At 40.8% G+C, this 25,205-nt stretch overlaps 1 protein-coding gene and 1 non-coding gene across 2 annotated transcripts in view; both read left to right on the top strand.

Moving 5' to 3' along the window:
• Positions 1-23,212, top strand: part of TXLNG (taxilin gamma) — a 46,660-nt gene extending 23,448 nt beyond the window's left edge. Inside the window, exons 3-10 of the mRNA XM_045856116.1 lie at positions 701-792; positions 4,800-4,970; positions 6,283-6,477; positions 9,086-9,205; positions 10,866-10,940; positions 16,972-17,064; positions 19,001-19,096; positions 20,226-23,212. Coding sequence (XP_045712072.1) covers positions 701-792; positions 4,800-4,970; positions 6,283-6,477; positions 9,086-9,205; positions 10,866-10,940; positions 16,972-17,064; positions 19,001-19,096; positions 20,226-20,558 — 1,175 coding nt within the window. The 3' untranslated portion in view covers positions 20,559-23,212. The remainder of the gene's footprint in view (positions 1-700; positions 793-4,799; positions 4,971-6,282; positions 6,478-9,085; positions 9,206-10,865; positions 10,941-16,971; positions 17,065-19,000; positions 19,097-20,225) is intronic.
• On the top strand, positions 10,280-10,410 carry LOC123830165. Its single transcript, XR_006787723.1, has one exon. It is a non-coding gene; the product is annotated as a small nucleolar RNA SNORA38 (small nucleolar RNA).
• Positions 23,213-25,205: the final 1,993 nt, after the last annotated feature.

The following is a 25,205-nucleotide window of genomic DNA, read 5'->3' as shown; positions in this document are numbered from 1 at the left end:
AGATGTAATGTGAGTTTAAAAATCATCATATAAATCGAACCTACCACCTAGCGTTATTAACAAATAAAACATTATCACTTATTTTGAAACACCACTCATCCCCTTCTACTTTAACCACTTGCTTCTCCCTGCCAAAGTCTTTAAATGTTGTTAAGCTCTTTTCCCCAAGGGAAGAGCTGTGTTGACATCTTTTTATTTATGATGAACTTGGTTAACACATGGAATATGCTTCCTAAATTGTCAGAAGTTACTTAGATTTCACATAGAAAAAGGCACGTGTCACAAGTGAGTATGTGTATCTTAGGCAGGCAGAGAGTACCAACTGAAATTCCCTTTGAACATCTATATTTGTACTTGCTTAGGAGGAAGCTTTTAAAAATATTCTGCCCTTTGTAACTTGCCCTTTGTTTTAACTTGGACATCAGTAGTTAAGCAGAAGGATTTTCAAGCCTTCAGCAAGATTTCTTACAAATAGCTAGCCTTGTTAGAAAGTGAAGAAATTTGGGGGTGGGGGGAGCTGCTAATCCCCGAATTTAAAAATAGCTTTCTTAATTTAGCTGGAAAATATCTTATTTCTAGTTATGGGCATAAATAATTTTATTCAGATTGTCAGAACACAGGAAATGTTATATAGAATTTGCAGGTTAGATTTGATCTCATTCTTCTTCCAGGACTTATTTGTTATCTTGTTAATCATCAGGAAAAGAAGTTTTATTACTGATGCGAGCCCTAAATACCCTTTCAACTCCAGAAGAGAAGCTGGCAGCTCTCTGTAAGAAATATGCTGATCTTGTGAGTATTACATCATGGGAGTGAGGTCCACATAAAATATAGCAAAATGGGTTATGTGCTTGATCAGCTTTTTAAAATGTGACTTTGATGTAGCTTTAAATGTAAAATTATGTTTTATTCCAAATTGAAGAGGAGAATCTGATTTCTTGGGGCTTTTTTTTGTTGCTTCTATGACATCATTTTAAAACTTGATACCTATGAGAGAACATTAGAATGCTAATAAGATATGGTATACATTTTGTAAAACTCATTCTTGGAGTATTTCTAAGTCAGCCTTTTTACCCCTGTGTTATGATGCTTTTAGTCAGTTGGGATGTAGTAGTTCCTGTATTTAATTTTTCCTAGTGGAATCTAAAGTTAAAGGCTCTAGCCATTGTGATTGAAATTGTGAGCTGGATGAAATAGTCTGCTAACACATACTGTGGCTCAGGAAATTTTGATTTAGCATATGCTGTGTGCCAGGCATTCCTTTTTCCATCTTCCAAAGAAATTGATCTTAATTGTTCTGGGCCTATGTTATTTCAAGAAGCATTAATTTTCTTTTTAAAATTAAGAAAGCGGTCTCAGCATGGAAACACTGCCATTCTTTTTAAGCTGAAGCGTAGGAAAATCATACAAGCCTTTGAATGAAAGGTTTTGGAAGACTTAGAATTCTAATGTAAATGCTAAAATTAATGCGCTTTGTGAAATACTGTGAATCATCATTGGCAATTTACATGCATTTTCATGTGTTGTTAAGGCAGTTTTATTCCATATCATAAACTGCTGTTTGTCAATGACCAGTTCTAAAAGTGAATTCTATTTATTTGTTACTGAATTAAAGTTACTTTCCCTCAGTTTGCTGAGGGGTCTGAGTATACCTCCACATAGCTGGCATTCAGCAGTGTGGAACCTTGTACAATTCAGAGCAGAAGGAAATCCTGTGCATCCATGAAAAATGGCCTAGAACAAATGCAGAGATGGCAGAAACCAGTGTGATCAGGAGTCCTTTAAGTTCCATTAGCTATGGAAGAAAGTCCCTTTGGTTCCATCCACAGGAGGAGAATCGTGCAAGAAGTGGTGGGAAAAGAAGATAAGAACAAAAAAGGGAAAAGAGAAAACGGAGAAAAGAGTAAAAGACCAAAAGAAAGCAGTGTAGGGTTGGCTACCTGACAACAGTAGTTAGCCATAAATGGGTTAGGAGAGGAAAGGGCAAATAGTTGCATAAGGCAGTTCTTAAACTCACGTAGGTCATTGGGACATTTGTTAAAATGTACGTTCTGATTCACTGAGTCTGGGTTGGGCCCTGAGAGTCTATTCTAGCAAGCCACAAGCTCTTAGGAGGTGATAAGGGTACTAGCAGCCCTTGGATCACAGTTTAAGTAGCAGGGATCTAGAGTGTCTTTGTTTGTATGTGTGGGGAGGGGGAGCTATGGTTATTTTTAAGCACCAGTTATGGTCACTAAATCCATTTTAGGATGTGACACATTGAAGAATTGGCAAGTGAGTAACCTCTCTTAGATTTAGATTTGTGCTGAACATAAGAAGGATGAAACATTTACTGTTTTCAGAAAATATTCTAAAGCTTGATTTTTTTAAAAAGATTTTATTTATTTATTTTTAGAGAGGGGAACGGAGATAGAAAGAGAGGGAAAGAAACATCAATGCATGGTTGCCTCTTGCGTGCCTTCCCTACTGGAAACCTTGCCTGTAGCCCAGACATGTGCCCTCACTGGGAATCAAACCGGCAAACCTTTGGTTTGCAGGCTAGTGCTCAATCCGTTGAGCCACAGCAACCAGGGCTTTCTATGTCATTTTAGATTCAACTTACTAGTTTCATGGGAAAAAACACCACTTGGGGATTTTGAAGAGCATTTTATGGAATCTATAGATGCATTTGGGGGAGAATCACTGCCCTCGTGAAATTAAAGGAACTTGAAAAGTGGCAATTCTTATGCAAAAAAAAATGAAATTAGATTTTTATTTATCACATATAGTGATCAATTCTAGTTGGATTAAGGATTTAAATGTCAGAAATTAAGCTTTAAAAATGTTAGATACCATTTAGATTTATTTAGATATGTTAACAGATGAATATTTTTCCAAACTTGGGTTAAGGGGAAGATTTCTTAACACAAAAAGCACCATCATGAAAGATTGCAAGAATTGACTATTGAAATTAAGACTTTCTGTTTGTCAAAAGACACTTTAAAAGAAAGTGAGAAGACATTACATACTCAGGAGAACATATTTCCAAAAAATATATTCAACACAAACTTTAGTGTCAAGGATATGTAAGCAGCACCTACAAATGAATGCAAAAAGAATAAACCAATGGAAAACTGGGCAAGAGACATGTGAGAGGTATTTCACAGAAGTAGAAAAAACACAGCTACACAGATATCTTAAAGGTACATAAACATACAAAGAGATATCTGATTAGTGATCAGAGAAATGCCAATTAGGACCACAACAAGATGCCATTTTACGGCCATTGTAGTGGCCTAGATTAAGAATTCTGATCATACTAAGTTTTGGAGAGGGTGTGCATCTGCATGATCTCTTATAAATCATTGATGGGAGAAGAAATTTGCCAGTCACTCTGGCAAACAGTCTGGCATAGTAATGTGAAATAGAACATCAGAAATCACTGCCTAGCAACCCCACTTCTAGGTTTGCACCCAAGAGAAATTCTTGCATGTGTATACCACGAAACACATGAGAATGTCCATACCTTTGTGAGAAATGAACCCCGCAAACATCCCAAATACTCACTAATAAGTGAATGAATCAATAAAGTGTACTGTGTGTCGTATATTGTTTTAAAAGTGCAATATTATACAACCTGTTGGTGAAATCCAGCAAGGCTTGTTTTTGTGCTGCCTACAAACTAAGAATAGACTTTACATTTTTAAAGCTTTGCTTAAGAAACAAGGACAACACAGCAGATAACCATCCGTAGCCTGCAAAAGCCTAAAATATTTACTTTCTGGACTTGAACAAAGTTTGCTGTCCCCTGATCCCATAGCTACAATCGAGCCATCAGGGTGACTGTAGCCATATAATCCACAGCCATGCTGTCCAAAACAGCCACCACATGTGGCTATTTAAATGTATATTAATTTAAATGAAAGAAAAAAATTCTGTTCCCCAGTTGCAGTAGCCACAATAAAGTCAAAACAACTAAAACCAAAATGACTTATTTTAGGACCACACACAGATGGTATAAAGAGGAGAGCAAAGAGTAGTAAACCCAGGATTCGGGACTGTGGTTACTTTGAGGTGAGGAAGGCTGGGGGACTTCCAGTCCTCGCTGGAGTTACAGATAGTTTGTGTAGAACCGGCAGCCCCTTGGAACTGTGCCGCAGCCCGTGGCCCACAGAGAGATTGCTTTACGAAAGTGTTACTTTTCCGGCAAGAGTTTTTATAAAGGCATTTTTAATAGCTGTAAGCACATCGCCTCTGGGGATGCTTGGTATATTTTGATAGGCCACCAGGGGTCACTCTTGTTCGTGAAATCATGACTCAGCATCCTTTCCTTCAGTGGAAGGTCAGTAAGGCTGCCATCTTATCTATTAGTGTTGATTTAACCTTGAATAGACTCCTTTGCTCCAAACCTGAAATTGTAGTGATTCCCCACTCGCTAGCTAAGAACCCTGAGCGGTGCTTATTAACTTACAGGAGGGCCATCACATTAAACTAGCCTGTGTGTGCTTTCAGACAAGTAAAACTCGATGTGGTTGATTCCTAAAAAGGTTTCTGGAAACATCATGTTTTTGTTTTTAGTAGGAAAATAAAGAGTTGAAGATAGTTTTTTTCCCCTACTCTAAATTGTTTGTTTACTTTCCTATCACAACTGGAAAAGAGAAGGTTGGCAGAGTAGAGGGGTATGAAACAATTGAAACTAAAATATTACACTATAATATTTGGTTATTGAAAATGTGTTCATAGCCTTTAATGTAATTCTTCCGTCCATAGCCCAGAGGTTTTCAATGTACTTCCTAAATGTAAAGTGCTTGTTATTTTAGCTGGAGGAGAGCAGGAATGTTCAGAAGCAAATGAAGATTCTGCAGAAGAAGCAAGCTCAGATTGTGAAAGAGAAAGTTCACTTGCAGAGTGAGCACAGCAAGGCTATCTTGGCAAGAAGCAAACTAGAGTCTCTTTGCAGGGAACTTCAGCGTCACAACAAGACATTAAAGGTCAGTTGGTGCATTGTTCTGTGTTTCAGGGGGAACTAACTGCCTCTGTTTGTTTTTTTTTTTTTCTATAACCCTGTGTACCTATTTAAAAGAAGTCCTTGTCTCTACTTGGAGACAGAGCTACCACCTTGCTTTCTATTTTGCTTGTACTGATGCTTAGGGTCCCTCATATTTGCTCATGGGGATCTAGATGAGATTGGTGTTTAGAACAAGCTTTCCTGCTGGGAGCCATGGCTTAGGAAGCTCAAAGCTACCAGTTTTCTGCTGAGCACTGACGTCATTCATCACCATGTATGAGAAGCTGACATGTACTGAGCAGTGAGTGGGAACAGACTAAAGGCAGAATGAACCTTGGAAGGGAAAACACATGCTGAGCTCCTCCCGGGGTGTTAGCTGCCTTGCCAAGCTGCCCTTGCCCACCCCAGCTATCCAGTTCTGGAGTACTTTTAGAAAAGCTCTTATACTTTGGTCAATCATACAGGAAGGGGGAGCAGGCATTCAAAGATTGATGGTACCAACAGCGAAAAAGGAAAAAGCAGAGATATGGGGCAGGCCTTTCCTCTTGTAGAGTTTTGGTTTGATTTTCACTGAGCAGGACCTCCTCATACTCCCCCGCCACAGCATACTCCTAAGGCCTAGAATACAGGAGCGCTCAGGAAATAGATCTGCACCTCATGTGGAAGCCCGTGGTTTTTTTCTTAGCATTTGAACCTTTGGATTTGGATGTTATTTAAAATAGGTGGTATTTTTTTTTTCCCCATAGCAAACCAATATTTTGATTGGACTTGTTTAGACATGTGAAAGTCTTTTTAATACGTGTATCCTAGCAAGAGTTGGAAATAGACTTTTTGAGACAGACATTCCATTTGTCCTTTTTACCCCTAGGAAGTAGAAGATGTGACTCAGAAAGTCAGCTGCAAGAAGGGATCTGTCTCTTGAGGTTAATTTAAGATGCTGCCTTTTGGAACCACAGAGGATGCTGCATTTGGGAACATAGGTGGAGGAAGCTGGCTGCATGGACAGGCTCCTTACTTGTCTTTCAGGATAGTGGTTGGTTACTATCCTGAAAGACAAGTAAGATGGTTACATAGCACTTACAGCAGGGCATTATGTGTCTCTCTGATTGTTCTATTTACTTAGGAAAGGCTGCTTGCTTTTAAATGAGAGCCTTTTGGTCATAAATAAAGGGAAGGAATTAGAGTTCAGAAGCATCACTTCAGGGCAAGCAGTAAATGAATCCACCTAGGAGCAGCTTTTGGGAGTACCCTTTTCCATAAGTCTATACCATTAACAAATTATTTTCCATAACAAGGAAGAAAATATGCAGCAGGCCCGAGAGGAGGAAGAAAGACGTAAAGAAGCAACTGCACACTTCCAAATTACTTTAAATGAAATCCAGGCACAGCTTGAACAGCATGACGTACACAACGCCAAACTCCGCCAGGAGAACATTGAACTGGGAGAGAAACTGAAGAAGCTCATCGAACAGTATGCACTGAGGGAGGAGGTAAAGGTGTTTTCTTCATTTCAACAGCTTGTTATTAGCACAGCCTTTTCACCATTCATTACTAAAGAAGTAAAACTGTTGCCACGGGGGTCGTAGAACTCTTATATATGTGTAGCAGAAGGCAGGCCTTTATTAGGAAAGGCTCAGCCACTACATGAAGGAAGGATGCTTTGGGATCGTCACTCCACAGCGCAGGGGTCAGTAGATTTGGGTATGTGAGGCAGTTCCTTAGAGACATAATTTAGTACTATATTGTCTTCTATATGGTACTGGAAGATCGTGATTTTAAGATTTTATTTATTTTTAGAGGGAGGGGAAGGGAGGGGAGGAAGAGGGAGAGGAACATCAATAGGTTGCCTCATGTACACACCCTAATGGGGGGTGGGGGGGTGGGGGCCAAACCTGTAACCTAAGCATGTGCCCTGACCAGGAATTGAACCAGTGACCTTTCGCTTTACGGGACAACACCCAACCTACTGGGTCAGGACTAGAAGATTGTGATTTTAGCGTACAGATTCCCCCCTTATCTAGGCTAATAATGAATAAATACTTGGCCTCAGATGCCCCATCTCTCAGACATTTGATAATCTGTACAGTCCACACCACTATTGCATTGCACCTGTGTTTCAGATATTTGTTTAAATGGGGGTTTTGTACTATTTGGGAGGCAAAAAGAACTGATTTCTGAACCTTCATACATACATCCATAGAATTTGAAAGTTTACTGGAACGGTCCATCACTGCCGATCTTGGTTATTGGCTTCTAACTAAGACTTTTATTTTCAAAGGTAGTTGGGAAGTTCAGAGGTAGTATCTAGATTAAAAGTAAATAGGTGATAACCTATTAGAGGTTAAATGGACAGTGTTAGAGGTGTTAGGGGTTTTAAATGATGCATCTCCTGTCTTTTAAGTCAGTAAAATGTTTTGCTTTTATCTGTGTTGTATTCCTCACACAAATTAAATAGATTTAAATGAGTGATTAAAAGTACCAAAAAAAAAAAAAAAAGACTGTGGCATCTTCTGTGGGTTACTTTATCCAGTTTCCAAGACAAACCTTAAATTATATTAATTTAGAACTTTACATACAGCTCTTCGAAAACTTAGTTTTAAAAATGCTCTTATTTTTATCACTTATTCACCTTTTGCTTTTTTTTTTATTATGGAGAATTGCAGGCTTAAGAAAAGTAGAGAGAAAATACATCGGCTGGCTTTAGCTGATGAAACCATGATTTCAGCTATATTTTCATCACCTTCCCCTGGGTTATTTTGAAGCAAATCCAAGGTGTCATATGATTCCATTCATAGATATTTGAGGGTGAACCTCAAAAAGATAAAGATTCCTTTTTAAGCATACCTACAATACTATTTTCACACCTAAAAATTAACAATTATTTAATGTTCTCTTCCCCTTAAAAAAAATCTGTTTGGATCAAGACCCAAATTAAGTTCATCATTTTCATGGTTGTTATATCTCAGGTCTCTAACATAAAGATTTACTTTTCTTTCTTTATTCTTAGAGTGTGTTTATTGAAGAAACTTTTCTTTGTACCAGAGAATAAATTTTCCATTGGATTATAAAGCCCTCAATTTCTTACAATTATTCTTTTAGTTTTGTTGTTTAAATATAACAATCTGCCACATCATAGGTGTAGAAAATTTTTTTTTACATTCTTTCTTTCTTTTTTTAAGATTTTATTTTATTATTTATTTTTTAGAGAGGGAAGGGAGGGAGAGAGAGAGAGAGAGAGAGAGAGAGAGAGAGAAACATCAATGTGCGGTTGCTGGAGGTTATGGCCTGCAACCCAGGAATGTACCCTGGCTGGGAATCGAACCTGGGACACTGTAGGTGTAGAAAATTTTTAAATTATATGTTTATATCACACTACTTTTGTCTTATTTATTTTGAGCATTATCAAATGTTCTTTTTTTGGTCAAGAAGAATTAATCCTTTCTACATCTGAGAATGGATATTCTAATGACTTTATTGTCATTAAAGAGTAACTCCTTAATTTTAATTGTTAGGTGGTTACTATTCCCTTTAGAAATAGTGGCAGCCTTTTACCAAATGATTACTCTGTACCCGACCCCACACACTTTACATAGTGTAATCATTGGATTGACTTTTACAGCTCTGCAGTGTGTGTGTGACCAGCCCCCCATAGGTAGGGGACTGGGATTAGGGGGTTGGGATCTGCCTGGGGCCATTCCTGCCATCACAGCATGCTTCCTTCAACTGAAAAATTTCGGAAAATTTAATGGGAGAAAAAGTCTCCAGGAATTCTGTGTGTGATGTATGCCTTAACAGTCTGTGCTCCTTATCCATCTTTGTCTCAATACAGTCTAAGCCTCACCATCATCGTAGGGCAGAAATAGGAAGTACGGGCAAGTGGCTGCCAAAGTGCCCGATGGCCCACCTCTGAAAGGGAGGGGTATGAGGTGATAGGAGAGGGCCCCATTCCTGAGGTTCAGGACAGGAGGGCACTCTGTTATTAGCTCTGGTGGCATTAGTGGAGAAAGCAGGGTAAGAAGCAAGGCATTGTAACTTATGTTTCCTTGTCATTGTGCTCCATTTTCATTAAGTAATGGTAGGATTTGACTTTCCCTGCAGCATATTGATAAAGTGTTCAAACATAAGGAGCTCCAGCAACAGCTTGTGGACGCAAAGCTTCAGCAGACGACACAGCTGATAAAGGAAGCTGATGAAAAACATCAGAGAGAGAGAGAGTTTGTAAGTTCTATTTCTTACAAAAGGAATTAGTGCTTAATTGTACTGAAAGCCACTTAAAACACATAAGTTTATTCTACATGTATTTGTAGCACCTGGGTCATGCTACTTTGTTTTTAGCTCCAGATTGAGAAGGGCATGTGTGTTAAGAAACCATTTGGCTTTTTATTTCTATTAACTTTTTGTATAGAAGATACACTAGAGAGGTTAGACCACGTTACTGGAAAGACCTGCACATGTTTGACTTTCCTTAGAATATTCACCAAGACACCAAGTTAAAGAATGATACCAGTATTTAGTATATTAAATTCAGCAATTTAATATGAAGCTTACCAAGCATGGGTCTTCTATAATAACATTACATTCTCTTTTCAAATGAGTACATTGAAACTACGGGAGCTATTTGTTTACTTATTTGTATAATTTTCTCATAAAAATTTTAACAAAATGCTCTAATGCCACTTAGCATTATTCTCAGACTGTATGCTCAGATTGTATTGCCTGTCTGTAATTGTGAATACAGTGGAATCTCATTGGGTGGGTATGTATATTTAACGCATGGACATTCAACTACATGTGCTTAACCAAAATAAATAATGAAAATGAGAAGTGGTTTTGATAATGAGGACTGTTCCGTCCAGCTTTCCCTCAAGTAGCGTAGGCCCCAAGGCAGGCCTGGTGTGAACACTCGTTCTTGAGCAGCCCACGTGATATGCACGTGTCACGCTGAGCTTGCATCTAGGGTTCAGACAGACGCCTGTGCACACGGTCCTGCTATGTGAACTGATGGTGCTTTCCTGTGCATAACCGAAGACATAGGTGTCATTTCTGGAGTCAGAGTGTAAATTTCATGTATGCATACACATGCACACATTACACGTTTACACTTTCTGGTTAGTTTAAGGACTTTTCAAGGCTTATTTGGACTGTGTGACATTTTACTTCAGGGACTGAATTTCACAGCTGCCTATTATGCAACTTCACTATATAATTTTCTTGAAAGCCCAAGTACATAAATTAAAGCTCCTGTCTCCCTCTCCCCTGCTTTTTAAAAAGTGATCAGAAACCAGGTCTCTATCCTCCTACGAAGGCGTGTCTGTGGTTCTCCGTCTTCGGACACGTAAGAATTGGAGGCAAAGAAATGTGGACTTGGAGAAGTCTGGGGCCAGCTTGCTCCCTGCAGGCTCAAGATCAACCATCCCACATAGAGAGGAAAAAAAAAAAAAAAGAAGCCAGGTCTCTGATTTCATTGCTTTGCTTCATACCGTTTCACCCTGCTTCATCTTGCTTCTGGGGAGTAGAGAGGTTTTCTAAAGCACCCAGATAATGTCAAGATTCCTAGCTATGTTTTCTCCTAATAATATACTTCTAATTATTTTCGCCTAAAACACAACAATTTAGCCCTGAGTTTTATAAACCTATTATTAGGCCTCCACGGTACTTTTTCTAAGCACTGAGATTATTCCTGCATTCCTAAGTGTTCACAAATGGGACAGATCAAGGATACAGGTAACTGGCGTTTGATGTAACATTTCACCTATAGACTTGGGGTTCTTGGTAAAATAATGAGTAGAAGAATTAGGCCTAACTATTGGGTCATTTGACATTATAGTCATGTTTATAATTACTATTAGTATTTTGCCAGAATGTTTCTGTTTTCTAGTTGTTAAAAGAAGCAACAGAATCGAGGCACAAATACGAACAAATGAAACAGCAAGAAGTACAACTAAAACAGCAGGTAACTTGACAGCAGGGGATAGTAGGATTTGTAAGAAAAATCTGTGGTTCATTTGATATGCACCTTGAATTTCCTAAGATGCTTTTGTCTGTTCCTGCCCAGAAATGAGAGTAAATCACGTGTCCCTCTTGGAGTTTTCCCTTCATGTAGGGTGACCAATTCATCTCCATTTCCCCAGGACTTTCCTGCTTTTAGCACTCAAAGTGCTGTGTCCCAGAAAACACTTAGGTCTCCGGCAGACTGGGACAATTGGTGACACCATCTGCAGTGTCCCCTTTCCAATGTTCCAGGTATTTCCTCCCTTCTCAGTGTGTTCCCATGTGTGTCCGTCAACTAATTTCTTACTGCAGAAAAACGGATAAATCTTCAGATTTTATTTCTTTTGTATTAAGTAGAACCATATGAAGTTGCTGATAAATGACTTCTTCGTGCACAAAATGGCAATTTCATAGGTTAACCTAAAATCTTTGGAAATTTGTACTCTGAGAACATAATCTATTTTAAAAACTTCCTGTTGGAACCATACAGCCCCACTCCCAGGTAGAGCCGAGGGGTAGTGTTTTTAATGGGGGCCCTCCCTGCTTTTCTCTCCTGTTTTTGTAGTCCACGATAAGGTATTTTTGACCATTGTCGCCGTGCTATACATTACATCCCTGGAACTTGCTCATAACAAAGTTTGTGCCCTTTGACATCCCCCCAATTTTCCTGCCCCTCACCTCCAGCCACCAGTATTTTACCCTGTCTTTATGAGCTTGACCTTTTACATTTCATATACATGTAAGTGAGATTATACAGCATTGTCTTGCTCTGACTTATTTCATTTAGCATGTGCCCAAAAGGTCCATCCATGCTGTCACAAATGGAAGATTTCCTGTTATTGCTAATATTCCATTGTATATACACCACATTTCTTTTTTTCTGTTATTGTTGTTCAAGTACAGTTGGCTCCATTTTCCCGCTACTACTCCCCCCCGCCCCACCATCCCCACCTCCCACCCTTGATCCTACTGCCCTTTGGTTTTGTCCATGGGTCCTTTATACATGTTGCTTGACAACCCTCCCCTCTTTCCCCCCATTTTCCCCTCTCCTCTTCCCTCTGGTTACTGTCAGTTCTTTATTTCGGTGTCTCTGGTTGTATTTTGCTCGCTTGCTTGTTTGTTGATTAGGTTTCACTTACAGGCAAGATCATATGGTATTTGTCTTTCACTGCCTGGCTTATTTCGCTTAGCATAATGCTCTCCAGCTCCATCCATGCTGTCACAAAGGGTAGGATCTCCCTCTTTCTCTCTGCTGCATAGAATTCCACTGTGTAAATGTACCATAGTTTTTTGATCCATTCATCTACTGATGGGCACCTAGGTTACTTCCAGCACTTGGCTATTGTAAATTGTGCTGCTATGAACACTGGAGTGCATGGGTTCTTTTGGATTGGTGTTTCAGGATTCTTAGGGTATAATCCCACCAGTGGAATTGCTGGGTCAAAAGACAGTTCCATCTTTAATTTTCTGAGGAAATTCCATACTGTTTCCCACAGTGGCGGCACCAGTCTGCATTCCCACCAACAGTGCACTAGGGTCCCCTTTTCTCCACATCTTTGCCAGCACTTGTTGGTTGATTTGTTTGCATCTCTCTGATGGCTAGTGATACTGAGCATCCTTTCATATGTCTCTGGACCCTCTGTATGTCCTCCTTGGAGAAGTGTCTGTTCAGATCCTTTGCCCATTTTTTAATTGGGTTGTTTGTTTTCCTGGGGTGGAGCAGTGTGAGTTCTTTATATGTTTTGGAGATCAAACCCTTGTCCGAGGTGTCATTGGCAAACACATTTCCCCATACAGTTGGTTCCCTTTTCATTTTAGAAATTCTCTTATGTGCATTTCTTACTGCTTTAGAATCTTGGAGTATATTCTTGATCTTTATTTTCGCAGTTTTCAAGCATGGGGCTATCTATCGGCAGTCTCCACTTGGGGGAAGCACTTACCTTTTTTTGGTAGGCACAGAGGAGATTAAACCAGATTGCGCAGCTTTTCCTTATAGTTCCACTCGTGGGTTTTTGCTTTTGGTGTCATACCCAAAAAATCATTAGCAAGACCACTTTCGGGGAGCTTTTTACCTGTTTACTTCTAGGAGTTTCATAGCTGCAGGTCTTATATTTATGTCCTTAAATCATTTCAAGTTCATTTTTGTGAGTGGTGTATGACAGGGGTCTGATTTCATTTTTTCACATGTGGATATTCATTTTCCCCAGCACCATTTATTGAAGAAATGACCCTTTCCCCATTGAGTATTCTTGGTTCCCTTGTCACATACCAGTTGACCTTATTTGTGTAGGTTTATTTCTTAGCTCTCAGTTCTGTTCCACTGATCAATGTCTGTGTTCTTATGCCAGTACCATACTGTTCTGTGTAGTTCAGCTTTGTGGTATGGTTTGAAATCAGGGAGCATAGAGCCCCCAGCTTTGTTCTTTCTCCAAATTTCTTTGTCTGTTCGGGCTCTTTTGTGGTTCCATACAGATTTTAGGTTTTCTCAATTTCTGTGAAAAATACAATTGGAATTCTGATAGGCATTGCACTGACTATATAGATAGCATTAGGTAGCATGGACATTTTAACAACATTAACTCTTCTGATACATGAACATAATCTTACCACTTATTTTTTTCTTCCTCGATTTCTCTCATCAGTTTTTGGTGTAGAGAACCTTTGTTTCTTTGGTCAGATTTATTCCCAAGTATTTTATCATTTTGGAAGCTATTATAAATAGGATTGTGTTCTTTATTTATTTTTCAGATATTTTGTTGTTAGTATATAGAAACACAGCTGATTTCTTATATTGATTTTGTATTTTTATATCTTGAAGCTTTACTGAATTTGTTTTAACAGTGTTTTGGGTGGAGTCTTCACATTTCTGTACCTGAGATCTTTTGATCACAGATGATTTGGATGCCTTTCATTTCTTATCTCATTGCTCTAAATAGGAATTCTAGTCATGTGTGGAATACAAGTCATGAGAGCGGGTACCCTCATCTTGCTCTTGATCTTAAAGGGAAAGCATTCAGCCTTTTACTGTTAAGTGTGATGTTAGCTGTAGGTCTCTCATATATGGCCTTTAATCTGTTGAAGAATGTTCCTTGTATACTCAGTTTGTTGAGAGTTTTTATCATGAATGGAGGTTGAATTTTGTCAAATGCTGTTTCTGTATCTATTGAGGTGATCATATAATTTTTGTCTTTTGTTCTCTTGTGGTAATCACATTTATTGATTTGTATGTGTTGAACCATTTTTGCATCCCAGGGATAAATCCCATTTGATCATGAGATCTATGATCCTTTTAAAGGTGTGTGATCCTTTCTATGTGTTAATTGAATTCTGTTTGCTAGTGTTTTGTTGAGAATTTTTGCATCTGTGTTCATTAGGGATGTTGGTCTATAATTTTGTTGTAGTGTACTTATCTGGCTTTAGTGTCAGGGTGATGTTGGCCTTGTAAAAGGAGTTTGAGAGTCTTCCCTCTTATTTAATTGTTTGGAAGACTCTGAGAGGAAACAGCATTGTCATTTCAGTATTTGGGAGAATTCACCTGGGCAGCTATCTGGGCCCGGGCTTTTGTTTGTTGCATCCCTACTTCTCCATCCAGGTCCCATAGGCTGTCCTAACACAGGGTCTCTGCTTGCCTTTGTGGAGTAAGGTTACCAGATGCTGCCTCCCCCTCAGAGAAAAGGGGCAGGAGAGTTTCCGTGCCTTTATGAACCGGTGAAATTCGACGCACGTACCTGTTAAGTCACCCTGTTTTCAGTTAATAAGATTACATTCTGTTGAAAAAATTACTCACTTAAAAAATTTATTATATAATTAGTTTCTTTAATGTAAAGACTCTAATTTAGTTCTAAAATGTACTGCTCCATTGAGATTGGCCTGGATTTTAATGAGCACCTCTTTGGCGTGGTATGTGTCTTCGAGTACTTTTTGTAATGCGGTGATACTCATTTCCTAAAAAGCTAGTGTAACTCAGTGAAAATTTAAGAAGTCTTTTGAACTTTCTACCATAAGTTACAGTCGTGTTGGAATGCTTCTTAGAAATTTGAACCTTATTAACCCTATAAATTACTCATCCATGCAAACGGAGAAGAGAGTCACTGTGGAAAAGGTATAAAAAGTTCACACGTGGCTTCAGAAGATGGAAGGTGGACTTTCCTGTAGGTGGCACTGCTCACTCTCCAGGGCAGGGCACCAGAGGGTCCATCTCCCACACTCCCAGGAAGCTCTGATTGTCATGCTGTTAATCAGTGTAACTTTTGTTGTCTGATCTGCGTCACCCTGGGTCATGTTGTTTGATCATTAGTTGGTTTCCTTTGCTGTCACCTCTTCCTTTGTCCGCTTCCTAAATGTGGCTGTCATTCCCAGGAGTTGGTCACATTCTGCGCTCTTACCACGTCAGTTTCCAGCCTTTGTTGACAGTCTCGTTGTCTTGGTGTGTCTGAAGCCAGTGTTTGTGACCCAGCCACATAAGCCCAGGAGTCATGACAGTCGCCACTAACTGACTACCCAGTGTGGGCCAGCACTGACCTCACAGATGGGGCTGTCTACCTAGATGTGCGTCTTCAATAAAAACGGGCCGTGCCAAAACTGCCTTGACTTGCAACCTGCCTCCGGCCCTCAAGGGCCAGAGCTCCCTCGCCGTGCCTGAGCACCGCTGTTGTTCCCCCCTTCAGACCAGCTGCCTCGGGGTACAGTCAGTGTGTGCCCCTCGACAGGCTGCTCACAAATCCTCTGCATTCCTCTTAGCTTGCCCCTGAATTTCCATTCCTCCTCACCCTCACTTTTCTGTGGGCCTGCTTTGGCTGTCTTCTCCTGTCTTTGTCTGGCTTCTCACTGGTAACATTGCTTTCACTCAGCTTCCCCTCCCACATACGGCAGAGCTTGCTTCTCAGCGCCCCGCATATGGCCCAGCCCGCCTGATAACTGGTGGGCTGGTTCTGTCATATCACATCCTACCTCCTCTCCATCCCGCTCTCGTGGTTGTTTAATATTCCTCGTGCAGCCCTGTTGAAAGTGGAAAGGCATCACGCCATTTCTTGGCCTGTGGTGATCTTTTATTCTCTTGCTTTTCTTATGTGTATTGTGTGGTCTTGAGCAAAACAGTATTCCTCTGGGGCTTTTTCCTTATCCTGAAAATAATGTAATTGCATTAGATGGGCTCTCAAGAGTTCCCTTCTGGTCTAAGGTAATTCAGCTTACCCTTGAGGCCTAGGTCAGGCCTCGCCCACATGAAACTTGCCCTAACTATTCTGTTCTGACCCCTACTGTGTACCCCTTCTCTGAATTGCTAGTGGGGAGAAAAGGGTGACTGCATGTTTGATATTCTGCTTGGCTTGTTGGTTAGCACTATTTTACCAAATGGAATAAAAAATTCCTTGAGGGTAGGAGTTAAAAGAAAAACCAGTGTTTCTGCCTTTTAGCTTTTTTCTTTGAACTGTACTTCCACTGAATTCTTTCTCCCTCAACCAAACCTGTTCTTTGGCTTCTGTGTTATTTTCCCTGCCTACGTCAAGGAAGAAGGTACCTTTGATATCAAGCTAAGGGCTGTGCAGGTGGTATCGTAAAAGAATGATCTTTTTCCAAGGACGGTTTTTCAAATATGTGGATGGGAGGGGAGTACTTCATAAAGAATTAGTTTCATGAAATTTATAGATATACATCTTTCAGTTTTTATTATAATTGGTGGGATGAAGCTAGTATTTTTACACTTTAAACATTACACCTAAAAATATGGTTAAGTCAGCAGATTTCCAAAGTTTCAGTGCATTTCAATGAGTTATTAGAACTTAAGCCATCTATGCCTGGTGTCCAGGGATGGGGTGTGCATCTGTTCTCTTTCCTGTTTAAAATGGTTTATTCACATCCAATTTTGGCATTTGTCCTTATTGCTGTCACTTATATAACAAGTAACATTTAACCATAATGTGTTCTTTTCGAAAGTCTTTGGGATTATACATTGTTCACCTGGAACTCACAATATTTCATACTTTTTTCTGTAGCTCTCTCTTTATATGGATAAGTTTGAGGAATTCCAGACTACGATGGCAAAAAGCAATGAACTGTTTACAACCTTCCGGCAGGAAATGGAAAAGGTAATTGCATATTTTTAAAGTATTATTTAAAAGGGAATGAATCCATACAAGAAGCTATTTTAAACATGGTCACTACTTGGATGAGCTTACGTTGTGACGGTGTTGTCTTAATTTCATCCTTTCTGGTCCTCCAGTGGCATCGTGTTCTGTCACTTTGCCCGCAGTGTGCCCAAGGCTGCTGATCTCCATGCTCTGAAAATTGTCTTCATTGAAGTGAAGTCCTTTGCTTAAAATAGTTTTTTTGTTAGAAATAAAGGGGTTTCTTTTTTGTGTGTCATTTTGTTCACTTAAGGTGATTTCCACCCCACCTCCCCTTCATCACATGGCTCCATGTCATCAGAGACTAAATTTTTAAAGACTTCCAAGCCCAGAGCAGTAATTTCATATTTTGGTTTGTTAATATGTAAAAACTGGTATTTCTACCATTTCTTTTTCTGCTAACTATACTCCCATGGAATTCTTTTTTCCTCAACCAAACCAATTCTTTGGCTTCTGTTTCATTTTCCTGCCTATGTCAAGGAAAGATTTCTTTGATATCAAGCTGAGAACCAAAATATATCCATCATCCATCTGTCCATCCAGCCCTGTGTCTGTTCATCCTTAGTTTACCTGGCATATTCCCTGTAAAATGGGGGCTTTTTAAAACAATGGTGGTGGTGGGGGAGCAGTATAACAGGGCCTGGCACCTTGTAAGCATTTAGTAGGTGTTAGTCATGACTTACTAGGTCTTACTTGGTGTTTGGGAGTGCGTACGCTGGCTTCATGTCCCTGTTGCATCATAGAACGTATGACCGTGGACGAGTTATTTAACCTTTCTGTCCCTTCCTCATTAAAAATAAGCAAAATAACTCCCCTTCATACAGAAAAGTAGTTTAGGCAGCGCTTAGCCATGTTTCGTGCTCAAATTACCACCTTCAGATATTTTTAGACCCAGTAATCTGGAGAATTCAGTGAGCATCAGATTAGTTCCACCTGCCAGTCATTTCAGCTGGGCTCCAGTCAGGGGGAGTCGTGGCAGTGCCCTAGCTGGGCTCCACTGCGTGTGTGCTGCTCAGGCAGAAGAGTTTAAGATGGGATCCTTCTGGAAAACGCTTTGGATTCGAAGACATTCCTGTCTGCTAGTGGCTACACATCTCTGTCAGATAACATTCAGCCCAGGTCTTCCACACCCGCTGCCCCACTCGGCCTTGTGGTAGTTTCAGGGCATCAGAGCTGGGGCACAGTCAACATTGCACAAGGGACTCTTAAAAACAGGGCTCGTTGGCAGGCACAGATACATCTCATGGTGAATTTCTGAAAACTGGGTCTTATAACAGGTTTAAGAACATTGCTTTTATTTTTGGACTTATTTTTATCATTAGCAAAATCTGAAGTCGTGAGGATGACCAAAGCTAAGGATTAACTACTTTTATCTTTTTCTTGGTTATTGACGTCTTTCTAAATTAGACTGCCTGTAGTTCTGAAACTGACGTGGCCTCGGATTGTGGTAGAGCATCAATTCTTAATCTTTTTTTTGAGTGGGGAGCTGTCCCTTCCAAGATCAGATGAATTACTTTAATTCAGACATAAAACTCACAAACATGGCCATTTTTTTGTGCAACTTGGAGAGGAGGCCCTCTTCTCTTGTTGTCCCCAGCTAGAATGAAAGATGCACTCCATCTGAACTGAGTTCAGTGTGGGGTCTGACAGCTTCTTCCATTGCCGCTACCTCAGAAATCGAGGTCAGTTTTTCTCCATAACACGAAGCCCTTGCTTTGGTTCCTAGGAGCTTCTGAGATAAGCTCTGCTATCAGCAGGCAGGCACAGCTGTCAGCTGGGTCAGGCAGGTGCAACGATGGGGGTGGGGAGGGACATTCACATATTCTTGTGTTGGGACAGGGTGTAGACATAAGAAATGGAACTTTGAGTTTAAATTTGAAATTGTGTTGATTCATAGATGACAAAGAAAATTAAAAAACTGGAAAAAGAAACAATAATATGGCGTACCAAATGGGAAAACAATAACAAAGCACTTCTACAAATGGCTGAAGAGGTAAGGTGGTTTCCTGTGACTAGGGTGTGTTCTTAGTCATGGGGACTCATGAAGTTCAAGCACCTAGCAGGTCAGGGGGCACGGGTTGAGACAGTAGTGCTGTAGTTGACTCCAGCCAGAGCCAGGGGCCCGGGGGGCATTGCTGAGCAGAACCTGTGCTGGCTTTCCTAGCAGGAAGCTGTTGTAGGTGGAGGGTACGGCCCCAGTGAATTAGCTCGGGCTTGTGATGCAGATAGCTATAAAGCATCTAGATTTTGCTTTTGTCTAGTGGTGGTTTCTCAAACTTGAGCTATTATCAAACTCCACTTCATTCAGACAGACCTGTACTGCTAGGTTGACTCCAAGTTTGATTCACTAGGTCCCGGGGTGGGGTCGGAGAACCTGCCTTCACTGTTGGTGCTGATGCTGTGGGTCCAGGGCCCCACCTTGAGAAGCACTGGTCAGCTTTCCCAGTGAGAGCACAGACAAACAACTCAGGAGCCTTTACTTCCTGCTTTAACTTAGGCTTTTCAAAAAGGCAGTGTTTTATTTTTTTTTTTTTAAGACTTTATGTATTTTTAGAGAGGGGAAGAAAGAGAGAAAGAGAGGGAGAGAAACATCAATGTGTGGTTCCCTCTCATGTGCCTGGAACTGGGGCCCCGGCCCGCAACCCAGGCGTGTGCCCTGACTGGGGATCGAACTGGTGACCCTTTGGTTCACAGGCTGGCACTTAGTCCACTGAGCCACACCAGTCAGGGCAAAAAAAAAAAATCAGTCCATTTCTGTTTTCAATTAGGCCCTTTAATGTTTGTCTCCTAGAGTATGTGATGAGTATCTTGAATATCCTTTTATTTCCTAAACAAAATTTTTAAAAGGTGTATTTTAATTGTTTTTAAGAAACGTGACAAGGGGAATTAGATTTTGTCACCCTGGAATTATTTTGCGTTACAAAATAGCATGTGGTATTTCTAGATACGTCTGTAGTGAAGGTAGCTAGAATGTTAGGTGGTGTTTGAAGAAACCGAACATGTTCAAGAGTTGATTGAACAAGTAGTTTCCAATGTGGCTCAGATACTTAATTTTTTAGTATCCAGTAACCCAGTTTATCTTCAGTGAGGTTATATACATCTTCTTTTTTTCCCTCCTACAGAAAACTGTCCGTGATAAAGAATACAAGGCCTTTCAAATAAAACTGGAACGACTAGAGAAGCTGTGCAGGGCTCTTCAGACGGAGAGGAACGAGCTCAACGAGAAGGTGGAAGTCCTGAAGGAGCAGGTCTCAGGGAAGGTGGCAGATCCAGACCCAGCACCCCATGTGACACAGCCCTGTGCAGCCCTGGCTTCTTCCAAGGAGCCGAACACTGCCCGGCACAGCGCTGCTGGGGTCCCTGCGGAGGCGGCGCCCAAGGCAGCCAAGGAGAGGCTGGTGGTGCACAAGGCCGCGTCTCCGGGCGCGGGGCCATCCATCGAGTCAGTGGACTGATAGGAAGTACGATCACTGTATTGAGAGCTCTATTTTGTGTATAACTTTCTCTGTTAGTAGTAACTATTGGTTTTGTGGTGACAATTTTCTTACTTTTTCTACCATATCTGTATTTTCTTAGAACTACTGGACTTATGTGGTACAGGAGGCTGCTTAGCAGTTTTGAATAGTTTTCCTCAGCTGTATGGCACATCTGCCTCGTTTCCCTTCGTTGGAATGCATGTGGTCACTGCCTTGTCCTTTCTTCCCCGCTTCATGCATAGAGTCATCCCGATTAGAATTTCACTTAAGACAGGGCCAACCATTACAGCAGAACTTTGTTCTGATAATGGTTCCTTGATGTGAAAGCAATATTCATTTAAACATCTTGCCCCCATCAATATTAATCAAAAGAAAACATCAAGATGACTAGTTTTGTCTAATAGCCCATTTAAATGCCAAGTTAAAAAATAAATAAAAACCTCTAGGGTTGGGGCAGAAACAAACGTAGCATATTTGATTCAAAATAGTTTTTTGATAATATTTATATCACTTGACAAATTGAGATGGTCATAAACCTGAAATTTCTCAAAGTTTTGACAACATGTACATAAAGATATCTTGTAAACAAAGTAGTATATACAGGCAAAGCATTGGACAAACAGGCTTAATGTTTGTGTAACTAACGACAGTCATACTGCTTCGGTTTCAGGTTAGTTAGAGCCAGTGGTACCTTTGGACCACCCGGATGCTCGCTGTGGGGTAGGTGGTCTCTGTTTGCTTTCCGTTTGGGATTCGGGCGCACATCCTCCACTTCCCACAGAGAGCAGCCACTGATAGCCCTTTAAGACAGCAAGGGTAAATTCACACGTGGCTTTCACCAAGCAGGAGTCTCTTCTGGCTACTTGAAATTGGTGGTCAGCTTTTAGGACAGCCCCATCAGGGAAGTTCTCCATTCCAACTGAAAGCGATTTCATTTCCAAAACAGAAAGATTAGAACTGACATTTTGAACTTTGGGAAAACTTAGCACAGTTAAGTAGTCAAGATGTATTACGCATGCTTTCCATTTGTTTCTCAACCTTTTCTGTTTTTTATTTTTAAAGAAGAAAAATACCAGTATTATCAATGTCTCTACACTTGGAATGGGGGGGACTTTCGAAATTAAGCACATCACCTTTGGGTTTATTTTCCTTTGTTCTTTACAGTGTCGTATGTAGCTAAGTTATGCAAATGGTTAATCAAGCTGCAATGACGAGTTTTGATTTTTGCCCCTAATATAATTTGCATTGAAATATTTATGAAACAGAAAGGCCCCACTACAATTGATGTTATTAGCACAATCCACTGAGCAAAACTATCAAATTGACACTTCGTAAATCGCTTACTGGACTGAATAAAGTCTGTTCTGTCCAGTTAAAAGGGTTTTCTCTTTATTCAAGTTTTATTTGTAAAATCCTATCCCATTCATGGCTTAAACTGGGTTGAACGAATAGAAAATTGTCCAGTAGATAGGAAACAGCTCCTGGAGTGGAGGATTATATCTAAGCTTCCACCATCAGTCATGTTAATCAACGGACCAGACAGTGGAGAAAAATCCACAAAGATCATCTAATCACTCTGTCAAAGTGACCTGGAAGCAGAAACAAACATACCCTCCCCAACAAAAGCCTTATAAATTACCCCCCTTTGGCTTCTAAACGAAATACTGGACTCATTTCCCAGAGAGGAAATGAAGGTTTATGTCTCAAAAACACCTACTTTAAAATTAGTACTAATGGTCACATTTCACAAGAGTTCTGCTGGACGTACAGCTCTTAACATTTGAAGCCATTTGTGTAGCCCACCACGTCTCACTGTGGTCCTTGTCTGTGTGGAAGATTGTAAATCTTGGACCTGTTGCCTAATTTCAAGGGCTTTATAAAGCAATGTGATTACAGTACTTGGCCTGCTGCTTTTGGCTTTCTACATATTTCTAGCTAGATGCTACCATGGTGTTCAAAGGATATGGATTCTGTCTGGGATGCGTTTGGTGTCCTTTTAGAATCTATCCGCCCATTATCCTGTGAATAAAAATAAATGGCACCCTGAGAAGGACACCCTCCTAGAGCAGTCACCTCACCGGCCCTGTGTTGTGGCTTTGTAGCACGCTGTTGTACCTACCATATTCTAGAACACTGTAGTGCTACTAGGCTGGTCCAGAAAAGGTTTAAATGTCAAATTCACTTCCATTGCATTTGTTGCACCGTCATGGAATCTTGATATGTATTATTTATAGTGGCAGTAGAGAACACCTGGTTCTTGGATAATGGACCATTTCATCCTCAGACTTGTAGGAGTACATTTCTTGGTCTTGAGACCAGTATTTTTTGTTATGTATGCAACTGCCTTTACTACACCTGGTTATCACAATTCAATTCTCAGGTGTTGCAGAAAAATCTACCTCTTTCAGACTGTAGATGGAAATAACTGTGAAAAAATGATGCAGATAATCTTCTAGTTTGTGCTAAACACACTGCTTTATTTTTACAGCCCACGTCTTTCATGAGGATACGAATTGTTAAGAGGCAGTCTTGTTTTGCTTTTCAAAGACATTTTGTAGAGATTTTTCACTAATGTGAATCTGATTTTATCTACTCAATTCTGTAGATTAAGTAAATATGTATGATAAATTTAACAGCTTCTGTGTATTCTTTTGTTACCCACATGGCCTTAATTATGTAACAGTGAAATCCAAAGACAGTTACAGGTAGTTGGTTTCTCCAACTTTAAAAGGAGAGTAAGTATACATAGGTTATGTATGTGATGCACACAGGCACGTAGGAAAGATCTTATGATAAGCAAAAGTAACACCAAATGTTAAAAGATTTTATTTGCATTTTATAGAGAGGGGAAAGGAGAGAAAGAGGGAGAACATCAGTGTGCGCTTGCCTCTCAGGTGCCCCCGACTGTGGACCTGGCCTGCAACCCAGGCATGTGCCCTACACTGAGACTTGAACCTGTGTGCCTTTGGTTCGCAGGCCAGTGCTCAATCCACTGAGCCACACCAGCCAGGGCAGGTGTATAGTATTTTTGACTCAGTGGGCCACCACACAAGGTCTTTGTCACATTTTTTTATTTCTATTTTGATCTAAACCGCCTTTTAAAAATGAATGTGGAAAGGCTTTTCAGGAACTACTATAAAGGACACATGGGGAAAACCAAGGGGAGGGGTGTTGGGAACCGCCCTGCCTGGTATCAGAGGCTGTGACCCCCGCCAAGGCTAAAGCTGAGGGAGCAACCTTGGACCTTAAGCCACTAAGGAGACAAAAGCTTATCTCCCTGGCTTAGGAGCCTTGCTTCTGCTCCTTTTCATCCATAACTGACCCCCAATGATTGCTCGGTTAGCCAGTGATCGGTAAGATTCCCCAAGGGGGGAACGACTTAAGACAGGCACGGTCACGTGGGACGCCCCCAAGGAAGGACTTTGGGGGCTACAGCAAAAGGGGGTGATGGACCCTCGCCCCTCGGCTGTGATATAGCCTGAGTCCTCATTGTTGTTGGCGAGATATCTCCTGATCTCTTGGCTGCCTTACTTCCCTTGCTCCACCTAAGCCTGAAACAATGACAGAGGGTGGTGTAGCCCTGTGCTGGAAAGGGCAGGTTCAGGCCTAAGAAAGAATACGTAAAATTCTGTGAAACCTGCTTTGTTTAGAATGCCCTCAATTAAATGATAAGGGTCCAAACAAGAAGTAAGTTTGTTCATCAAAGTTTTACAGCTCTTTAGGTATCTGACCCTGACTCAAAATAGGCCCTCAGAGTTCTTTGTTATCCATTGTTTGATCCTTACTGCCTGGCAATGATTAATGAGCTTTACCTGAATTCTTGTGTAAAGGAACCCAATAAAAGCCCATTGAGGAAAAGGCTCTTGGCCCTTCTCCTTTGAGAGATCAGCCGCCTTCCCTCCCCAAGCAAATCATGTCTTGCTCGACTTATTCTCATGGGGGAAGGGGGCCCTGTGGGCAGAGCCCCCCCACAGAGGGGGTGGAAGCAAGGAGGGGAGGTGGCTTTGGCTGGGGTGGGGGGATTGGTGGAGGAGAAATGCAGATAACTGTAATTGAACCATGAAGTGAAAAAAGAAAACCATTCCTAGTGTTCTGGCCTGGTGGCTCAGTTGGTTGGAACCCCGTTCCATACACCAAAAGGTTGTGGGTTTGATCCCCAGTCAGTGTTTCCCTCTCCCTTCCCCCCTCTCTAAAATCCATCAACATCCTCGAGTGAGGATTCAAAAACAAAACAAAAACACAGCCAACAGGCCTTACATTATAGGTTGAGGGGCCAACCTGGAAGCTGGTTTTGTCTCCTCTGTGGACCTCTGTGATGTAAGCAAAAAAGCCTGCCTTTTTTGTGTGTGTGTTGGTGAGAGGTGGATCTAGTGTTTAAAACTGCCAAAGTTAAGGCACAACTAGGATATAGGTCAAATGACATAGAAGTTAAGGTAGTTCTAGGTTTACAAATGTACCAAACACAAAGTAGACACCCAACCTCTCCCACCTTTGGATTGAGGATACTGTCATGTACCATGGAAGGATATTCAGTGAGAGCTCAATGTACGTATATAACAGCTTCCTCGTAAGAAAGGCAGACACACACACACACACACACACACACACACACCCCCCATCCAGGTT

Source organism: Phyllostomus hastatus, unplaced genomic scaffold (genome assembly GCF_019186645.2).
Source record: "Phyllostomus hastatus isolate PE091 unplaced genomic scaffold, TTU_PhHast_1.1 phas_scaffold_12, whole genome shotgun sequence".
Lineage (NCBI taxonomy): Eukaryota > Metazoa > Chordata > Mammalia > Chiroptera > Phyllostomidae > Phyllostomus > Phyllostomus hastatus.
This window is presented reverse-complemented; position numbering and strand designations above follow the sequence as displayed.